Below are 14,950 nucleotides of genomic sequence, written 5' to 3' on the forward strand. Positions count from 1 at the left end.
TTTTTATTTCAACTGTGAGTAATATCTCCTTTCCGAATCTTAAAAATGATTTTTTCTGTATTTCATTTGTATGTGTGTGTGTGTATTTTTTTTTCTTTTTATTATAAATTAAATTCAAATATTCAAATATATATACTTCATCGTCAATCTATTTTTCATCAAACAAGTATTACTTACAATTGTAAAACCACGTACAGAGTAATATTCATCAGAGGATAGAATTTTAATACGTACAACAAGGCTGGAGAAAGATATTACGCACTAAAATAATAAACAAACAAAAAATAATAAATAATAAATAAAAATAAGTGGTCATGGTCTAACTCTAAAAATTTACAATTATTAGTCGAGAAAATTATTGGCGACAAACAAAAACTGTCGGTTCATAGTGTGTGTGTGCATGTGTGTGTGCGCGCGTGTGTGTGTGGGTGGGTGTATGTATCACTGACTGTTACGATATATATAAATGTAAAGTTAAAATAATTAATAATTAAGTTGTATAGAAAAAAAAGTGTGTGTATACGGCTCCACGCATACACACACTTGTAAGAGGTACTAATAGATATTACAAAATACTCGGACTATATCAAAGAGTTCAATTAAAAATTACTTCAAGTAATATGATTTTTATTTATAATAATCTCATCCACACGTTGTCGGATAAATTGATACAATTTGATCGTTTTTTCTTTAAAACCGACACGACATCCGTCCAAAAAGGAAACACAATTATAAAATTTATAATAAATTCTACGATTCTTTTTTTTTGTATTTTTCTTTTTTTTATTTTTTGTTTTTCTTTTTTATTACAAAGTTTTTAGATTTATGATACTTCTCGATGTAGAAAAGAAAAGAAACAATAATTACATTGTCTTAATAATACAATTTATATTTGTATAAGATAATAAATCTCTTTTTGTTTTTTTTTTTAATATATATATACATATATATAAAAATAAATTACACTATTAACAAATATTCTTGCACGGGGTATAATATATGAAAATAAAGCCAACGAGTGTGCTTGTATGCCCGTATAAACAAAACAAAAAAACAAACAAAAATGAAAAAACAAATAATCAAACTACCGTGAATAAAAAAAGCACGTAGAATCAAAGAATATCGTTGTATACGATATTTGTCCAATTATACTTAAATTATTAACTCGCTATTGAACTTATGTTAGAAAACAAGAAAAATATATTCTAAGCTTCCTCCTCTGTCATTGGAGATTCATTTAATCTCGTTGTAATAAAAAAATCGGTCCTTGATTGTGTGAATTGCCTAAATATATTTATACAACCGTAATTAGTAACTCTGTAATAAAATTGTGACAACGGTCTCAAACATAAACTCGATACGAATTTTTAAATTCGTGAGCAAGCAAAACAAAAAAAATTGGAGATCTTACACGTACTTATACTTAATACAATAAACTTAAAACAAGTGTATATGTGTAATTCTCAAACTAAAAAACTAAAATAAAAAGTGGAATACATCTGTGCTTCGCTCTATTCTTTAGTATTCATTTAGAAATTAATAATAATCTCTCAACAACTGTAAGATTAATCAAATGAAAAAAAAAAAAAAAAGAAAAATCGATGAAACTGATACAAACGAAAAATACAAGGCCCATGAGAATGACGCTCGTTTAGAAATCTAACAAATGAAAAATGAAATAACTATATCTAATCATCAAGAAAATTCATTCGTACATATTCGCGTAGTTACAAATTTATATCTTTAATCATACGTGAAAAGAGAAATGATCAAAATTGTAAAACCATATTCGAAATGAAAATATTGATACATGTGTATTTCAAGTATCAAGATTATATAGCGTAGAATAGAATAAAAATATAAAAAAATAAATAAAATGAAATGAAACTATAATGACGATTCGTTCGATTATAAACTTACTATGATGTAAAATCGATCGAATTGGTCGTATGTGTAAAACTCGTTTAGCTGCTATATTCTAAACTTTGAGGACCACGAATAACACAATAATGCGTAACTCGTTTTATCTGTATATTTATTAAATGATCGTAAATGGTCTTGCTATGGAGTAAATTAAAAGTAAAAAAGAAAAAGAAGAAGGAGAAGAAAAATGTAACGTGTCTTGTAACTTGTATGCGCGCTACTTCCCTTATAAGAAAAAATAAATGAAGTTCGGTTCAGATTAATACGTAGTTTGAAATATTATCGTCGTTATAACATTTCGTCGAATTTTAATTCAACCGAATAATTCTGAACTTCTTATAACAGTTATTGCCGCCATTAAAATAACGTCGACCTGCTTCTTAACATTACAAATTATATGTAATCTGAACGCATGCTTTTAAGTCGTAATATCGGCTCTTTTTAACTGTTTAAGAAAAAAAAAACTAAAAGAATTAAAGTGAAAGAGAAAAAGTAGTAGAAAGACAAAAAAAAAAGAGAGAGGAAAAAAAACAAACAGAATATATCATCGGTGTCATGTTTTAAAATAAATGTCTATAATATATTGCCAAGATGGCGATCGCAAATGATACTATTCGATTGTCAGTTTTGATCTTGTAATGGATCTACTCAAAAGATATTTATTAAAAAAAAAAAACAAAAAAATAATACGTAATCCAATAGTAGCCTAGAATACAAATGTTAAAACACCACATTATTCACATGGGAAAAAATAGTATTTTATTTGGTAAAAAGAAAATAGAATCTCATAAATAAATCTATGTGACACCGGAAGTAATCTATCTATTTATCTATCTATTGTGATCATAAATGTATTTATTTTCTACTTGAATATATTTTTTGCATTGATGTATTTTTCCGTAAAAATGGCTGACGCGACAAGCAACGTCGTATTCCTTCAAATGCAGCGCCTCGTTTTATGAATATATTTTATTGTAATTTGTGTAAATTGTAGATTTTATAATGTTGTAATAAAAAGGCACTTGTTTTTACTTCTTGCGATTACTTTACGTTTCCTTTTTATAAATGATAAAGTCGAAATCTGTTTCGGATAAAACAGAACACCAAGAAATGCTTTTTGAATCGTTTATATGACAACAGATGGCACTGTTGCAGTAACAAGAAAATAATACAATTTATATGAACTACCGCGCAAGTATTTTGAATAATTATATAGTTGAAATTAATTACATTTGTTACATAAAATAAAAAGAAAACGATAAGGAGAAGTTAATTAAAAAATTTGCTTGTGAGTATATATATGTTACTTTCAAGAAAATAACCTTACGATTGTTTACACTTATAACCTAACTTTGAGAGTGCTTCTCTAAGCATCACATTTTAGATTTTTGTAATTTTTAAATTTATAATATTAATTTGAAAATATATATATTTTATTAACTTTAATTATAATATATTGTATACTAATTATCTTTTATTATTTTTGATATTTTTTATATTAATACAATATATCGTTTTTTAATTTATTTTCCAAAGCTTAACTTTTAAATTCCATTTATAGCTACCTTTGATCTTATGGATCCAGAATTTTTATCAAGATTGGTGCCACAAAACAAAGATCATGCAAGACCTGCTTGCAAAAAATGTGGTTATGCAGGACATTTGACTTATCAATGTCGCAATTTTATTAAAGTTGATCCAAACAAAGAGATCGTATTAGATGTAAGTAGTACCAGTTCCAACAGCGATGAAAACTACGTCACACCATTAACAGAATTGCGTGAAAAAGAATTAAAGAAGAAATTGAAAGAAGCTAAAAAGAGACACAAGGAAAAGAAAAATAAGAAAAGTTCGAAGAAGAAAAAGAAAACTAAATCAAGCGACACAGAATCTGATAGTTCATCCACGGAAGAAGATGAGGAAGAGCGAAAGACAGAGAAACGACTAAAACATAAAAAAAGGAAAAAAAAATCTAAACATAAGAAGAAAAAGAAACGTAAAAAGGAAAGCTCGTCAGAGAGCAACAGTGATTAATATCAACATTGTCAAAACCACTGTCGATACAAAATTTATAATATAAGATAGTTTTAAATAATTTTTTAATTGTATCATATGCTCTTTCTTAATATAATGTATATACATCAATAGACACTTTACTTGGATTATATAAATAAATTATTATAATATTACCTACTATATATTATCTTTTGTATTAATTTTTAATTTATAAAAGAATATAGAAAATATATTGATTCAAAATTCAACAATAAAACTGTTCACTACACAATGCATTTTAATATTTAAGTTTAAATTTTTTCTATTTGCGATGTTCATACTTTTATATATATATCTGATTTTTATGAAGAAGGACTTCGTTTAAAAGCTAAAAGATAATTTAATAATTACATTTTTCAATTTTTTTAATAAATATTATTTGTCTTGCAAAATTCATGTCTACAAATTTTCCATGAAAGTTTTCATAGGAAAAGAACTCTATTTTAAAGATATTAGAAATAGAATAAAGATGGTTATTTATTTATCGCCAAAAATACATAAAACATTTCTATTAATTTAATATTAGAATAAAGGAAGTATATCAATATAAGATGGTTTCCCACACTTCCGGTTAATTGAAAAAAACAACTAGCTAGAAACAACTACAATATTCCCTAGTAAACGAACTTTATACAATTCCAAATGATTTATAAAATAATGCATTTCATTTTAATAATTGAAAAGTTGTCAATGCATAACTAACCTTACAAAATAATATTTATCTATTTCATTGTCTTAATGTGATTTAGCCAAAAAAAATAGACAATCTTATGTTATCTAATTTTATTACAATTTTACGATACCTGTATAATTATTGCATAGTTGGTACACTTGGAAGAATCCACATTCATCGTTGGAGGTGCATACGAATTGAAGAAGATATAGTGAACGGATGATATATTCTACGCTTCTGTAAACAATAAATAAAACAAACTTATTTTGTTAGATTTTTGTGATTCGTATAAAATTATTCTCATACAAGTTCGTAAAAAAAGTTTACCATTAAAATAAATTAATTAAAATAATGACAAGACACGCAAGAAATTGTACAGCTGGTGCAGTTTACACTTATCACGAGAAAAAGAAAGATGCAAATGCTTCAGGTTATGGTACCAACACCCAAAGAGTTGGAAAAGATTCTGTAAAGGATTTTGATTGTTGCTGTCTTACTTTACAACCTTGCAGAGAACCTGTAGTAACGTATGTATTATTTATAATTTATTATTTGTTATTTTTTATTAAAAAATTCTTAAATTACATGTAATGTTTTTATTAATCCTATTGTTTACAGAAAAGATGGTTACCTCTTTGACAAAGAAGCAATATTAGAATACATTTTAACAAAGAAAAGAGAATATACTAGAAAATTAAAAGAATATGAAAAACAGAAACAGAAGGAAGAGGTAAATTTCTAATTATATGAATTAATATTAAATAATAAATGAATAATGGTATTCATAATAATTGTTCCCTGTTCTCAATTATAGGAAGAGTTACAAGAACAAACTGTGAACGCAGAGCTGTTAAAATTGCAAGATTTCTTAAAAAACGAAAAGAATATTGTTTCAAGGACCAAATCGAAGTTGAATCAATCACCTACTTCGGTTTCAAATATGAGTAATGGAAAAGATAAAGCATTACCTAGTTTTTGGATTCCGTCTAAGACACCAGAAGCAAAGAAGATAAAATTGCAAAAACCCAGTAAAATAGTTTACTGTCCTCTCAGCGGCAAACCTTTGAAAATGAGCGATCTTATCTCAGTTAAATTTACCGAAGTTAAAGATCCAGATGATAATAAGTCGCTTATAGTTAAACAAGCAAGATATATGTGCCCCATTACGCATGATATTTTAAGTAACAGCATCCCCTGTGCAGTAATTAAAACGACGTAAGTGAAATAAATAAATAAGATGAATATTATAAAATTATATTAAATTGATGTTAATATGTTATTATTAATTATTAATATTATTAATTAAATAAATGAATAAACTTTCAGCGGTGATGTCATCACAATGGAGTGCTTCGAGAAAATAATAAAAAAAGAATGGATCAATCCATTGGACAGTTCAAAATTAACAAAAGAAGATATTATACCTTTACAAAGGGTAATATGCACACATATATTTAAATTACATAAGTAAATGTTTTTAAATAAAGAACCTTTCTACTCTTCATTTTTAATTTTACAGGGTGGTACAGGTTATGCAGCTGTAAATGATTCTTTGGAAGGTAAACATGAAAGACCAGTATTACAAGCTTAATTGGACACAGAGTGACTTACTGTAAATATTATATAATACTGTAAATTAACAATAAAAGATTTCTTTCTCTTCTTTCTCTAGCAAACGTTATAATTTTATTTATAATAAAAGTACATTACTAAAAAAGATTTTGATAAAGACCGTAATAATAAAAGCTCGATTCAAAAGCATTATCTAAATACACCAACTACACCATTGTTATTGTAACTTTGCCATTTTATTAAACATTAAGTATACATAATTAAAAGTTGTACCAATCATTTTTTAACACTTTGACTGTCACGTACTTTGAAATAAAAAGTGCCCATTGATCAATTACAAATTTTTATTGGAACATTGAAAATGAAAAATTAATTTCTATGAAATCTTGAATAATAAAAATACTACCTGAGCGAAACATGTGAATAATGGCAATTAAAGAATTAAGTGTTGAAATATATAAAAAATATTTTATCTACTCATTTAGCAGAGATTATTATCCATATTGTACACTTTTGAATTCTGTATATAATATAAATATATTATATATAAGTTTTGTTGAGGAACTTAAATAATAACGATCAATTTAACGAAGTTTAGATGTTTTGTGTTTTGAATATTAATAAAAAGAAAAATGTATGTCTACTCAATGAAAAAAGACGCTGAACTGTAAAGATTAAGTTGCTGAAGAAGTCCCAATAAAGGGACGAAACGTCCAACTAAATCAAACTAAGTTCTACTTCTTTCATGTCCAAGTTCCCTGTTAAATTTTATCATTAAAAATTGTAATTTTTGGACGAGAGAAATACTAAATAAATTATATATAAGTTTTGTTATAATTTATTTATATTTTTTACAAAATCTATATTTGAAAATAATCGTGCTCGTAGATCAAGTGTAATATTTTTTCCGCCATTTTTTCAAATACAGTCAAGAACTCCATAAATATTAATTCATTGAAAACCTCCTAGATGGAGCAGTCTCTTATTCTCTTTTTTCCTTTCGATTTATGGTAAGAATCTGTCTCGTTAAATAATTTTAAGTTATCCAAGAAATCCTATTAATTAAAGTATGTATATTCTAATTATTGATTAAATATTTTATTTATTGTATCCCATTTCTATAATTAAAAATATATTTTCATTTTTCGAAATAATTTTCTTTAAAATTTGAAAGAAATTTGTTACAAGTAAATGTTGCCAGAATGTTTTGAATGTTTTGTTTTGCACTATTTATTTAATTACAATTTAAACAATTACTGTTTTTTTTTGTTTTTTTTTTTCTACGGGACTAAAATTATCTTACAATAATCCTGTATCATTCATTAATTTTTTTTTATAAATGCAACGTGGTTAAACCTAACCTAGCAAAATCTTGGATAACAGATTTTATAAATGATGTTTATAATAACGTGTTAGTTAAGTTGTTTTATATTTCCATAGATGTCGGATATGAAGACTAAATCGCCAGAAAAAGCTGCTGATGCAGCTGTTTCTACAAAGAAAGAAGTTAAGAAGAAATTTGGGAAACCAAGAAATTATGATCTAGGAAATGGTGTTTACAGGTTTAGCCGTTCTCGCATGTATCACAAAAAAGCCATCTACAAGTTTATAGATAAAAAGACAACCAAAGTCGTAAGTAATTTATATTTAATAATTCCCATTTATAAATCATGGAATAGAATTAATGCAAATTTGTTTTTGTATAGGTGAAACTTAAGAAACCCTTAACTACTGAGAAAGAAATAGGTGGTGATAAAAATGGAGAAAAACGTGTTGTTTTATTGAAAAAGAGAAGATCTAATTATCCTACAGCAGATCCTATCACCAAAAAACATACCAAGAAATTCTTCCGTGAACACCATCGATATTTAAGACCCAGTTTAGTTCCAGGAACCGTTTGCATTTTGTTAGCTGGGTCGCACAAGGGAAAGCGTGTTGTTTTCTTGAAACAACTAAAAACTGGATTACTTTTAGTTACAGGTTTGTTTTGATATTATATTTGTCATAACTCTATTTATCTATTAATTTTATTATTCCTAAAAAACTCAATAAATGTTCTGAAATTTTTTAGGCCCATTCCTCATCAATGGTTGTCCGCTGCGTAGAATCAATCAGAACTACGTCATAGCAACTTCAACACGCATTGATCTTTCTGGATATAAATTACCAGAACACATCAACGATGAATATTTCAAGAGGAAACATGATAAACGTGCTAAGAAAGAAGAAGGCGATATCTTCAGTAAAAAGAAGGAAGAATACAAGCCAAATGATCAAAGAAAATCTGATCAAAAGACTGTGGACAAAGTTATAATAGATGCGATTAAGAAAAGTCAAGACAAAAAATTATTGTTCACTTATCTTTCAGCAATGTTTGGTTTGAGGAGCAGTCAGTATCCGCATAGATTAAAATTCTAATAGGCGGCGTTACATTCTCATTTGTTTGTAACTTTTTGAGAAATAATAAATAACAACTTTACATTTTATATGTTTTACAATTAATTATAAACACTATATCTCTAAAATGTTTCCATAATGTCTAATAAAAAAAAGACTTTCACGTTTTATTCTAATAAGATTTTCATTTGTAAACGATATTGCTCTTGATTCTCATGATTAACGATATAGTATTGCATTTATATTTATTTCATAAATTATTAAAAACGTTATACCCATAGACAAAATGTCTCGAAGTGTCCAGTAGAAGAAAAAAAAAAAAAAAAACTTTCTATATTTTATTCTTATATATTCAATGAAAAAAAATAATTGATTAATTCATATAAGAAAAGTATAATGAAACTAACTATCGAGTAAACAATTTATCAGATCTAATATTACATTTGCAAATAATACTATACCTATTTTTCACGATAGATACATATATATATATATATATATATATATGTACTTATTATATAGATAGATATATATGTACACATATTTCCCTCTCTCTGGTTTCCTTTAAACCGCCCCCACATAATTGCTTATGATTCAGTCTGATGATTAGAGTTTGACGTTACGTTAGTAACATGAACAGTTAGCAGCATATCGAATAGCATCAAACACTACGAATTAACGTAAAACATAGATAATAACTTGACTGACAGAAAGAAAGAAAAAGAAAAAAAAAAAGGAATTTCATTAGAGATATACAGCTATAGTGATATCGACTAGATGTCCTAGAAGGTGTAGAGATACATAGGTGTTTCAGTCAATTGCGTGATACATGTGACAGAGTGTGTTAAATGTCTTCCAGAGCTAACGAATTCGCTGCTAATTATCAACGTTTTAATGATGACACTAATCAATCTTTGGAACAAGACATTTCTCATGGATCTAACCAAAGTAAGTTACAATATTTTGCGATTTAATTTTTTTTTTGTTATCCGTATTTAATCGATATTTAACTGTAACTAATCGAAAAAAAGTTTAACAACGGAGACTAAGTTTTTTTTTTTTAAATTATCTCTTCTTTCAATGGGAACACATTTTTACTTTCGTATTTTTATATGTATATGATAAAATAAGATATTATTTTTTTTGCTTTTTCTTTTTTATTTAATTATATTTTATGTTGTACGTAAAAATTTATATATATAAGTGATCTCATTGAATTTTATTTGGAATATAAATATTTTTTAAATCGTATAACTGTACTTTTGAATTAATTTTATTTAGGAGAAATAATTTATGCGTTATTATTATCATTATTATTGATCTTTTTACAATACAAATGTTTTAATTTCTTTTTTATTTTTCTTTCGTATAAAAAGTAAAATGTATATAATAAATAAATGATATAACAGCTTAATTGAATTTTATTCGTGATCTAAATATTTTTGAAATTTTTTTTTACTGAATTTAGATTAGTTTATTTAGAATAAATAATTTATGCACAATTGCAATTAATTAAATTTACAATATAAATATTTTTCTAATAAATCCTTTAATTTTTTAATTGTAATCAATTGTGTAACAACAAATTATTGTGCATGGAATAACATATTAATTTTGTACATATACTTTTATTTACTTGTAACTTTTTATAGAATATGGATCTATGTTGTCTTCCCCAGAAAGTCATGTAAGAATATCTTTAGATGAAACGGAAAATTCCAATAAAACAAATTACAAATTCGATACCGAAAGAATGGATAATACTAATGTTCCTGAAAATACCATCATTGTTTCCCAAGAAGAACCATTGGACATTGATATGCATTGGGAAATGAATTATCATGAAGCTGCTATTTTTTTAGAGGTATTATTATTAATTAATATCAAAATTTTATATTTCAATAAATAAAATCAAATACTTCTTATATAAATTAAAATTTTTTTAATCTGAATATCATATTAATTAAATGAAATCAATTTTAGGAAGGACGAAATAATGAAAAATTTGACTCGCATCCTAGACACCCAGAGGATTTACCTGCATATCTTTTAGTTCATAATAAGTGGTATTATGGACTAGATTTATTAACGTCTCTTATTCTATTAGCTTTAGCATTCGTTGAAGAACCAGCTGTCTCATTATTCCAAGTGAGTTATGAAATATAATAATGAAAAAAAAAGCATTTTACCTTTAGCCGAAACAATAGTCACACAATGAATAAAAAATACTTTTAGATGCCAGTATGGGGTCACAGTACGATAGAACTACTCTGTTTAATTACTATTGGCATAGAATTAGCTTTAAAACTGAGATGGATCGGTTGGGGAACTATGCTGAAACATAAACGTACAATGATAAAGGTAAAAAATACAAAATTAATGATTATTTATGTGTTCAAATAACTTTAGATAATGTATTTTAAAAAGTATTCACAATAAGGAAGCTTTTATCTGCAATAATAACAATAATAATTCTCATCAAAAGTTAAGCAGTAAGAAACAAAGATAAGGAAAGCTGCAGCTGCAAACTAATAAGAAGTATTCGAGTTTTTAACGATTACAATGGTAACAATGAAATAATTTATTTTAACCATTAGTTTCATATCAACATCAAGTCCAATGGTACAAAACAAATTAAACTGGAACATTTGTTACGGTAACGCATCATTGCGAGTAGAATATTATGAAAGTCGTTAATACGATTTGTGCAATAAATTGATATATACATATGTAATACTTTATTAGCATACCCATTAATTTTCATTCTTATTATGCAACCTTATTAAAACATCAGACATCTGAGTCTACTTTGACGGAAGATTCATTAGATATTCATCTGCTACTTAAATGTTTAGTATAAACATGTATACTATTAGAGGAATCATAGGTTTCTTTGTATATATATTATTTGTTTTTAATTTTTAAATAAACATTTGAATTATTGTTTCAGTGCATTACTCTAGCCATTATGTTCCTTGAGGCTATGGTTGTTCTAGTACGGCAGTCTTCTCATTTTAGAGTAACACGAGCTTTAAGACCCATTTTCTTGGTAGATACAAAATATTGTGGCGGAGTTAGAAGATTTATAAGACAGATATTATTAACATTACCTCCAATTTTGGACATGTTAGGACTCCTTCTATTCTTCATTTCTGTTTATACAGTATTGGGTTATTTTATGTTTTCGGAAATGAATAGAAATTTTTCAACATTGGAAAATAGTTTTGTAAGCTTATTTGTTCTTCTCACCACTGCAAAGTAAGTCAATCATATTGTTCTATTCCTTGAAGTATAATATTAATTAAATATTAAATTTTTAGCTTTCCAGATGTAATGATGCCATCTTATTCCAAAAACAAGTGGTACGCAATATATTTTGTATCATATTTGTCGACTATGTTATACGTAATGATGAATTTAATGCTAGCTGTTGTAAACGAAACGTTTACATCAGCGGAACGAGATAAATTTAAAAAATTATATTTGCATAAAAGAAAAGCTTGTCAGCATGCTTTTAAACTATTAGTTTCTAAACAGAATCCAGATAAAATGAAATTTCGACAATTCGAAGGCTTAATGAGATATTATGCACCACATAAATGTAAGTCTAAAATAATACATTAATATCATTAATTATGTTTTATTATAATTGTTTATATATTTACTATTCTATATCTTTATCATTTAAATATTTTTCAGCTACGAGGGACATTGTTTTAATGTTTCGTTACATGAATGTCTCTGGAAGTGGTGCGTTGAACTCTGAAGAATTTTTAGTAATATATGATGCCACAATGCTTCAATGGGAAGTAGAATACTCTAATATACCGTGGTACCATTCAGCATGGCAACCTTTGCAAATGTTATGCGTTGGTGCTCACACTGCTATTAGATGGACATATTTTGAAAGTTTAGTATGTAAGTAAATAAATTATACATTATGTGTAGAAAATAACATCTTATATACTAAAAATATATATTATTCCTTGTTTTTATAGACATAATAATTATAGGAAATGGAATAGCAATGATAATCCGATTAATACAACCAAGTGAAAATATTCAAGTATCAGTTCACAAATTTGCAGCTTGTTGGGACACTTTGCTTTTTGGAAGTTGTAAGTTTAACGATATTTTATAACCCTTAATTACTACTATTATTTATTATCTTATGAATATAATTAATGATTAAAAAATAATTACAGTATTTATATCGGAAGCATTGGCTAAAATATTGGGCCTTGGGATTAAACGTTACCTTAATTCCGGATGGAATCTTTTTGATTTAGGAGCTTCCATTATGACTTTAGTTGCTGCTTGCGGACTTATTCTGTTTCCTAATGCTATGTTCTTAGTGTTATTCAGACCTTTGAGACTTTTAAGACTTTTCAAAATAAAAAAGCGTTATCGAGATGTATTCGGTACGCTTGTTATATTGTTTCCCCTAATGTGTTCTACTGCTATTGTTATGCTTGTTTTATACTATTTCTTTGCTATCATTGGAATGGAATTATTCGCTGGATATGATATGAGAAATTGTTGCAAGTACGTATAACGCAGATATCTTTCTAAATGTATGTACATTATGATAAGTATTTTCTTGCTATTATCGCTATGTTTAAATTATCTATATTTGATTTTATTAGGAACACAACTGTTGAAGATTTTTATAAATATTCTGCTAATGGAAGTACTGCATTAGGATATTATTATCTCAACACATTTGATAATTTAATAGCTAGCAGCGTAACGCTCTTTGAATTAACTGTTGTTAACAATTGGTTCATATTAATGAACGCGTATGCTGTTACCGTTGGTATGTATACCCGGTCATATTTTATGACATTCTACTTGGTAACCATGATCGTCCTCACTATCGTGGTATCCAGTTTCTTGGAAGCATTTAGATTTAGGATACAATATAAAAGATCAACGTCTAAACATGATGGTAAGTTGTATAAACGTGATAATGATATCATTTTTCTCTCAGCAACATTTATGTAATACGCGTATGACATTACCTCGTATATTATAATATTTTCGTAGAAGAAAAAATGTTGCACGAGGAAGTCGAATTAAGATGGAGCGAGTTACAATGCATAATAGAAGATGTTCAACTTCTCGAAGAGTTACGATCTTCATTAGTTGTTGGCGTAAGTATTCTGTGATCTTTTAAATTTAATTTTCAATTTATTATTTCAAATATATAATTTTTTTTTTACACAGGGCACTACTCTTTTTATTGGTTCGCGACCTCGTACCAGAGAGGTTTTACAACGAAAAATGTATACTAATGAAATAACTGAATGGATATCGGAAGCTAAGTTAGAAGAACGTCAAAATGGTATTACTGTTATAAATAATCACGTAGAAAATAGAGAAGGTAACGATGTTTCTGATTCCGAACTTATTTTACATCGAAGATCGCGATCTCCACAAAGTAACGGTGTTACACAACGCACCTAATAATATTCAGTAATAATTATTTAATTGTACAAATTAAATTCGTCGACAATTTTCCGTCAATTCATTCTATTTTTAGTATATCATCTCAAACGATATAATATCTTTCTTTTTTTTTTATTTATTCAAGATTGTTAAAGCGAATTAAATTAAAGAAAAGCACGAATACGTCTGTCCTTAGTAGATTTATATTTTAAAGAAAATATTTTTAGTGAAATAAATATAATTTATCATTGACGACATAAATAGTGACATAAAAAAAAGCAATTAATGTGATCTTATTAATGCTGGCATTAATATAATAATAATAATACTATATATACATTTTTCTGACATATTATTTAACACGTTAAAGGCCACACAAGTCTCCTTTCTTGAGCTTTCCATTTAGATCACAATGATCTATCAGCAACAGAAAAAGAATGTTGGCTGTTAATAATCAATGCGGCTTAGATGGATAATAAGGTCAATTTTATAGGCCACCAGCGTGGTTTTTAACGTGTTAATGTTTTATATAAATTAGGAAATACTTTTTTCGAATAAATTATGTTTTTATGATGTCTGCTATCAATTCATATTTTTAATAATATTTCGCACATTTTCTTTTCATTTCTATTTATAATAATTTATTTTTTTTCTTTCTGATTTATTTAATTTATATATAATAAATTATTCTTTTTTTTCATTGCATAATTTTTTCATACTCATTACTAATAATGCAAATATATTTTAGTGTTATGCTATAATCAGTAATCATAATTTTTGTTTAATGCTGTATATTAATATAAATATTTATAAATAATATACTGACACATATATATATATAAATATATGTAACTTTATATGTGATGTAAGATAAAATGATAT

General features: G+C 26.5%; 4 protein-coding genes across 6 annotated transcripts; all 4 read left to right on the plus strand.

The window, feature by feature from the left end:
• Nucleotides 1–3,063: 3,063 nt before the first annotated feature.
• Nucleotides 3,064–4,128, plus strand: LOC106784735 (protein SREK1IP1-like). Its single transcript, XM_014744588.1, has 2 exons — nt 3,064–3,211; nt 3,485–4,128. Exon 2 carries the CDS (start codon nt 3,499–3,501, stop codon nt 3,955–3,957), a length of 459 nt encoding a protein of 152 aa, XP_014600074.1. The 5' UTR covers nt 3,064–3,211; nt 3,485–3,498; the 3' UTR covers nt 3,958–4,128.
• A 687-nt stretch (nt 4,129–4,815) lies between these two features.
• LOC106784702 (nitric oxide synthase-interacting protein homolog) lies at nt 4,816–6,483 on the plus strand. Its single transcript, XM_014744524.1, has 5 exons — nt 4,816–5,178; nt 5,270–5,381; nt 5,466–5,866; nt 5,978–6,086; nt 6,171–6,483. Exons 1-5 carry the CDS (start codon nt 5,003–5,005, stop codon nt 6,240–6,242), a joined length of 870 nt encoding a protein of 289 aa, XP_014600010.1. The 5' UTR covers nt 4,816–5,002; the 3' UTR covers nt 6,243–6,483.
• Nucleotides 6,484–7,198: 715 nt separating this feature from the next.
• On the plus strand, nt 7,199–8,709 carry LOC106785659 (60S ribosomal protein L6-like). Of its 2 annotated transcripts, none has more exons than XM_014746299.1 (4): nt 7,199–7,233; nt 7,664–7,855; nt 7,930–8,203; nt 8,295–8,709. In XM_014746299.1, the coding sequence occupies exons 1-4, from the start codon at nt 7,231–7,233 to the stop codon at nt 8,639–8,641; spliced, it is 816 nt and encodes a 271-aa protein (XP_014601785.1). In that variant the 5' UTR covers nt 7,199–7,230; the 3' UTR covers nt 8,642–8,709. The 2 variants fall into 2 exon arrangements, with proteins under 2 accessions (XP_014601785.1, XP_014601793.1); XM_014746307.1 differs by having other exon boundaries at nt 7,230–7,290.
• A 478-nt stretch (nt 8,710–9,187) lies between these two features.
• Nucleotides 9,188–14,661, plus strand: LOC106785428 (two pore calcium channel protein 1-like). Of its 2 annotated transcripts, none has more exons than XM_014745897.1 (12): nt 9,188–9,568; nt 10,300–10,484; nt 10,604–10,768; nt 10,856–10,981; nt 11,571–11,878; nt 11,941–12,221; nt 12,320–12,538; nt 12,619–12,738; nt 12,826–13,165; nt 13,267–13,568; nt 13,667–13,773; nt 13,847–14,144. In XM_014745897.1, the coding sequence occupies exons 1-12, from the start codon at nt 9,469–9,471 to the stop codon at nt 14,084–14,086; spliced, it is 2,493 nt and encodes an 830-aa protein (XP_014601383.1). In that variant the 5' UTR covers nt 9,188–9,468; the 3' UTR covers nt 14,087–14,144. The 2 variants fall into 2 exon arrangements, with proteins under 2 accessions (XP_014601383.1, XP_014601373.1); XM_014745887.1 differs by having other exon boundaries at nt 9,189–9,568; nt 10,273–10,484; nt 13,847–14,661.
• Nucleotides 14,662–14,950: the final 289 nt, after the last annotated feature.

This window comes from Polistes canadensis, unplaced genomic scaffold (genome assembly GCF_001313835.1).
Source record: "Polistes canadensis isolate GaletaPanama2010 unplaced genomic scaffold, ASM131383v1 scaffold_2, whole genome shotgun sequence".
NCBI lineage: Eukaryota > Metazoa > Arthropoda > Insecta > Hymenoptera > Vespidae > Polistes > Polistes canadensis.

What these genes read in the sequence shown, in the direction of transcription:
- LOC106784735 (XM_014744588.1), top strand. Translation starts at nt 3,499, where the DNA reads ATGGATCCAGAATTTTTATCAAGATTGGTGCCACAAAACAAAGATCAT.
- LOC106784702 (XM_014744524.1), top strand. Translation starts at nt 5,003, where the DNA reads ATGACAAGACACGCAAGAAATTGTACAGCTGGTGCAGTTTACACTTAT. An exon ending in AACAGAAACAGAAGGAAGAG is followed by an intron (nt 5,382 to 5,465) that starts GTAAATTTCTAA and finishes TCTCAATTATAG; the next exon opens with GAAGAGTTACAAGAACAAAC. An exon ending in ATATTATACCTTTACAAAGG is followed by an intron (nt 6,087 to 6,170) that starts GTAATATGCACA and finishes TTAATTTTACAG; the next exon opens with GGTGGTACAGGTTATGCAGC.
- LOC106785659 (XM_014746299.1), top strand. An exon ending in ATAAAAAGACAACCAAAGTC is followed by an intron (nt 7,856 to 7,929) that starts GTAAGTAATTTA and finishes GTTTTTGTATAG; the next exon opens with GTGAAACTTAAGAAACCCTT. An exon ending in TGGATTACTTTTAGTTACAG is followed by an intron (nt 8,204 to 8,294) that starts GTTTGTTTTGAT and finishes GAAATTTTTTAG; the next exon opens with GCCCATTCCTCATCAATGGT.
- LOC106785428 (XM_014745887.1), top strand. Translation starts at nt 9,469, where the DNA reads ATGTCTTCCAGAGCTAACGAATTCGCTGCTAATTATCAACGTTTTAAT. An exon ending in TTCTCATGGATCTAACCAAA is followed by an intron (nt 9,569 to 10,272) that starts GTAAGTTACAAT and finishes AACTTTTTATAG; the next exon opens with AATATGGATCTATGTTGTCT. An exon ending in CACTTTGCTTTTTGGAAGTT is followed by an intron (nt 12,739 to 12,825) that starts GTAAGTTTAACG and finishes AAATAATTACAG; the next exon opens with TATTTATATCGGAAGCATTG.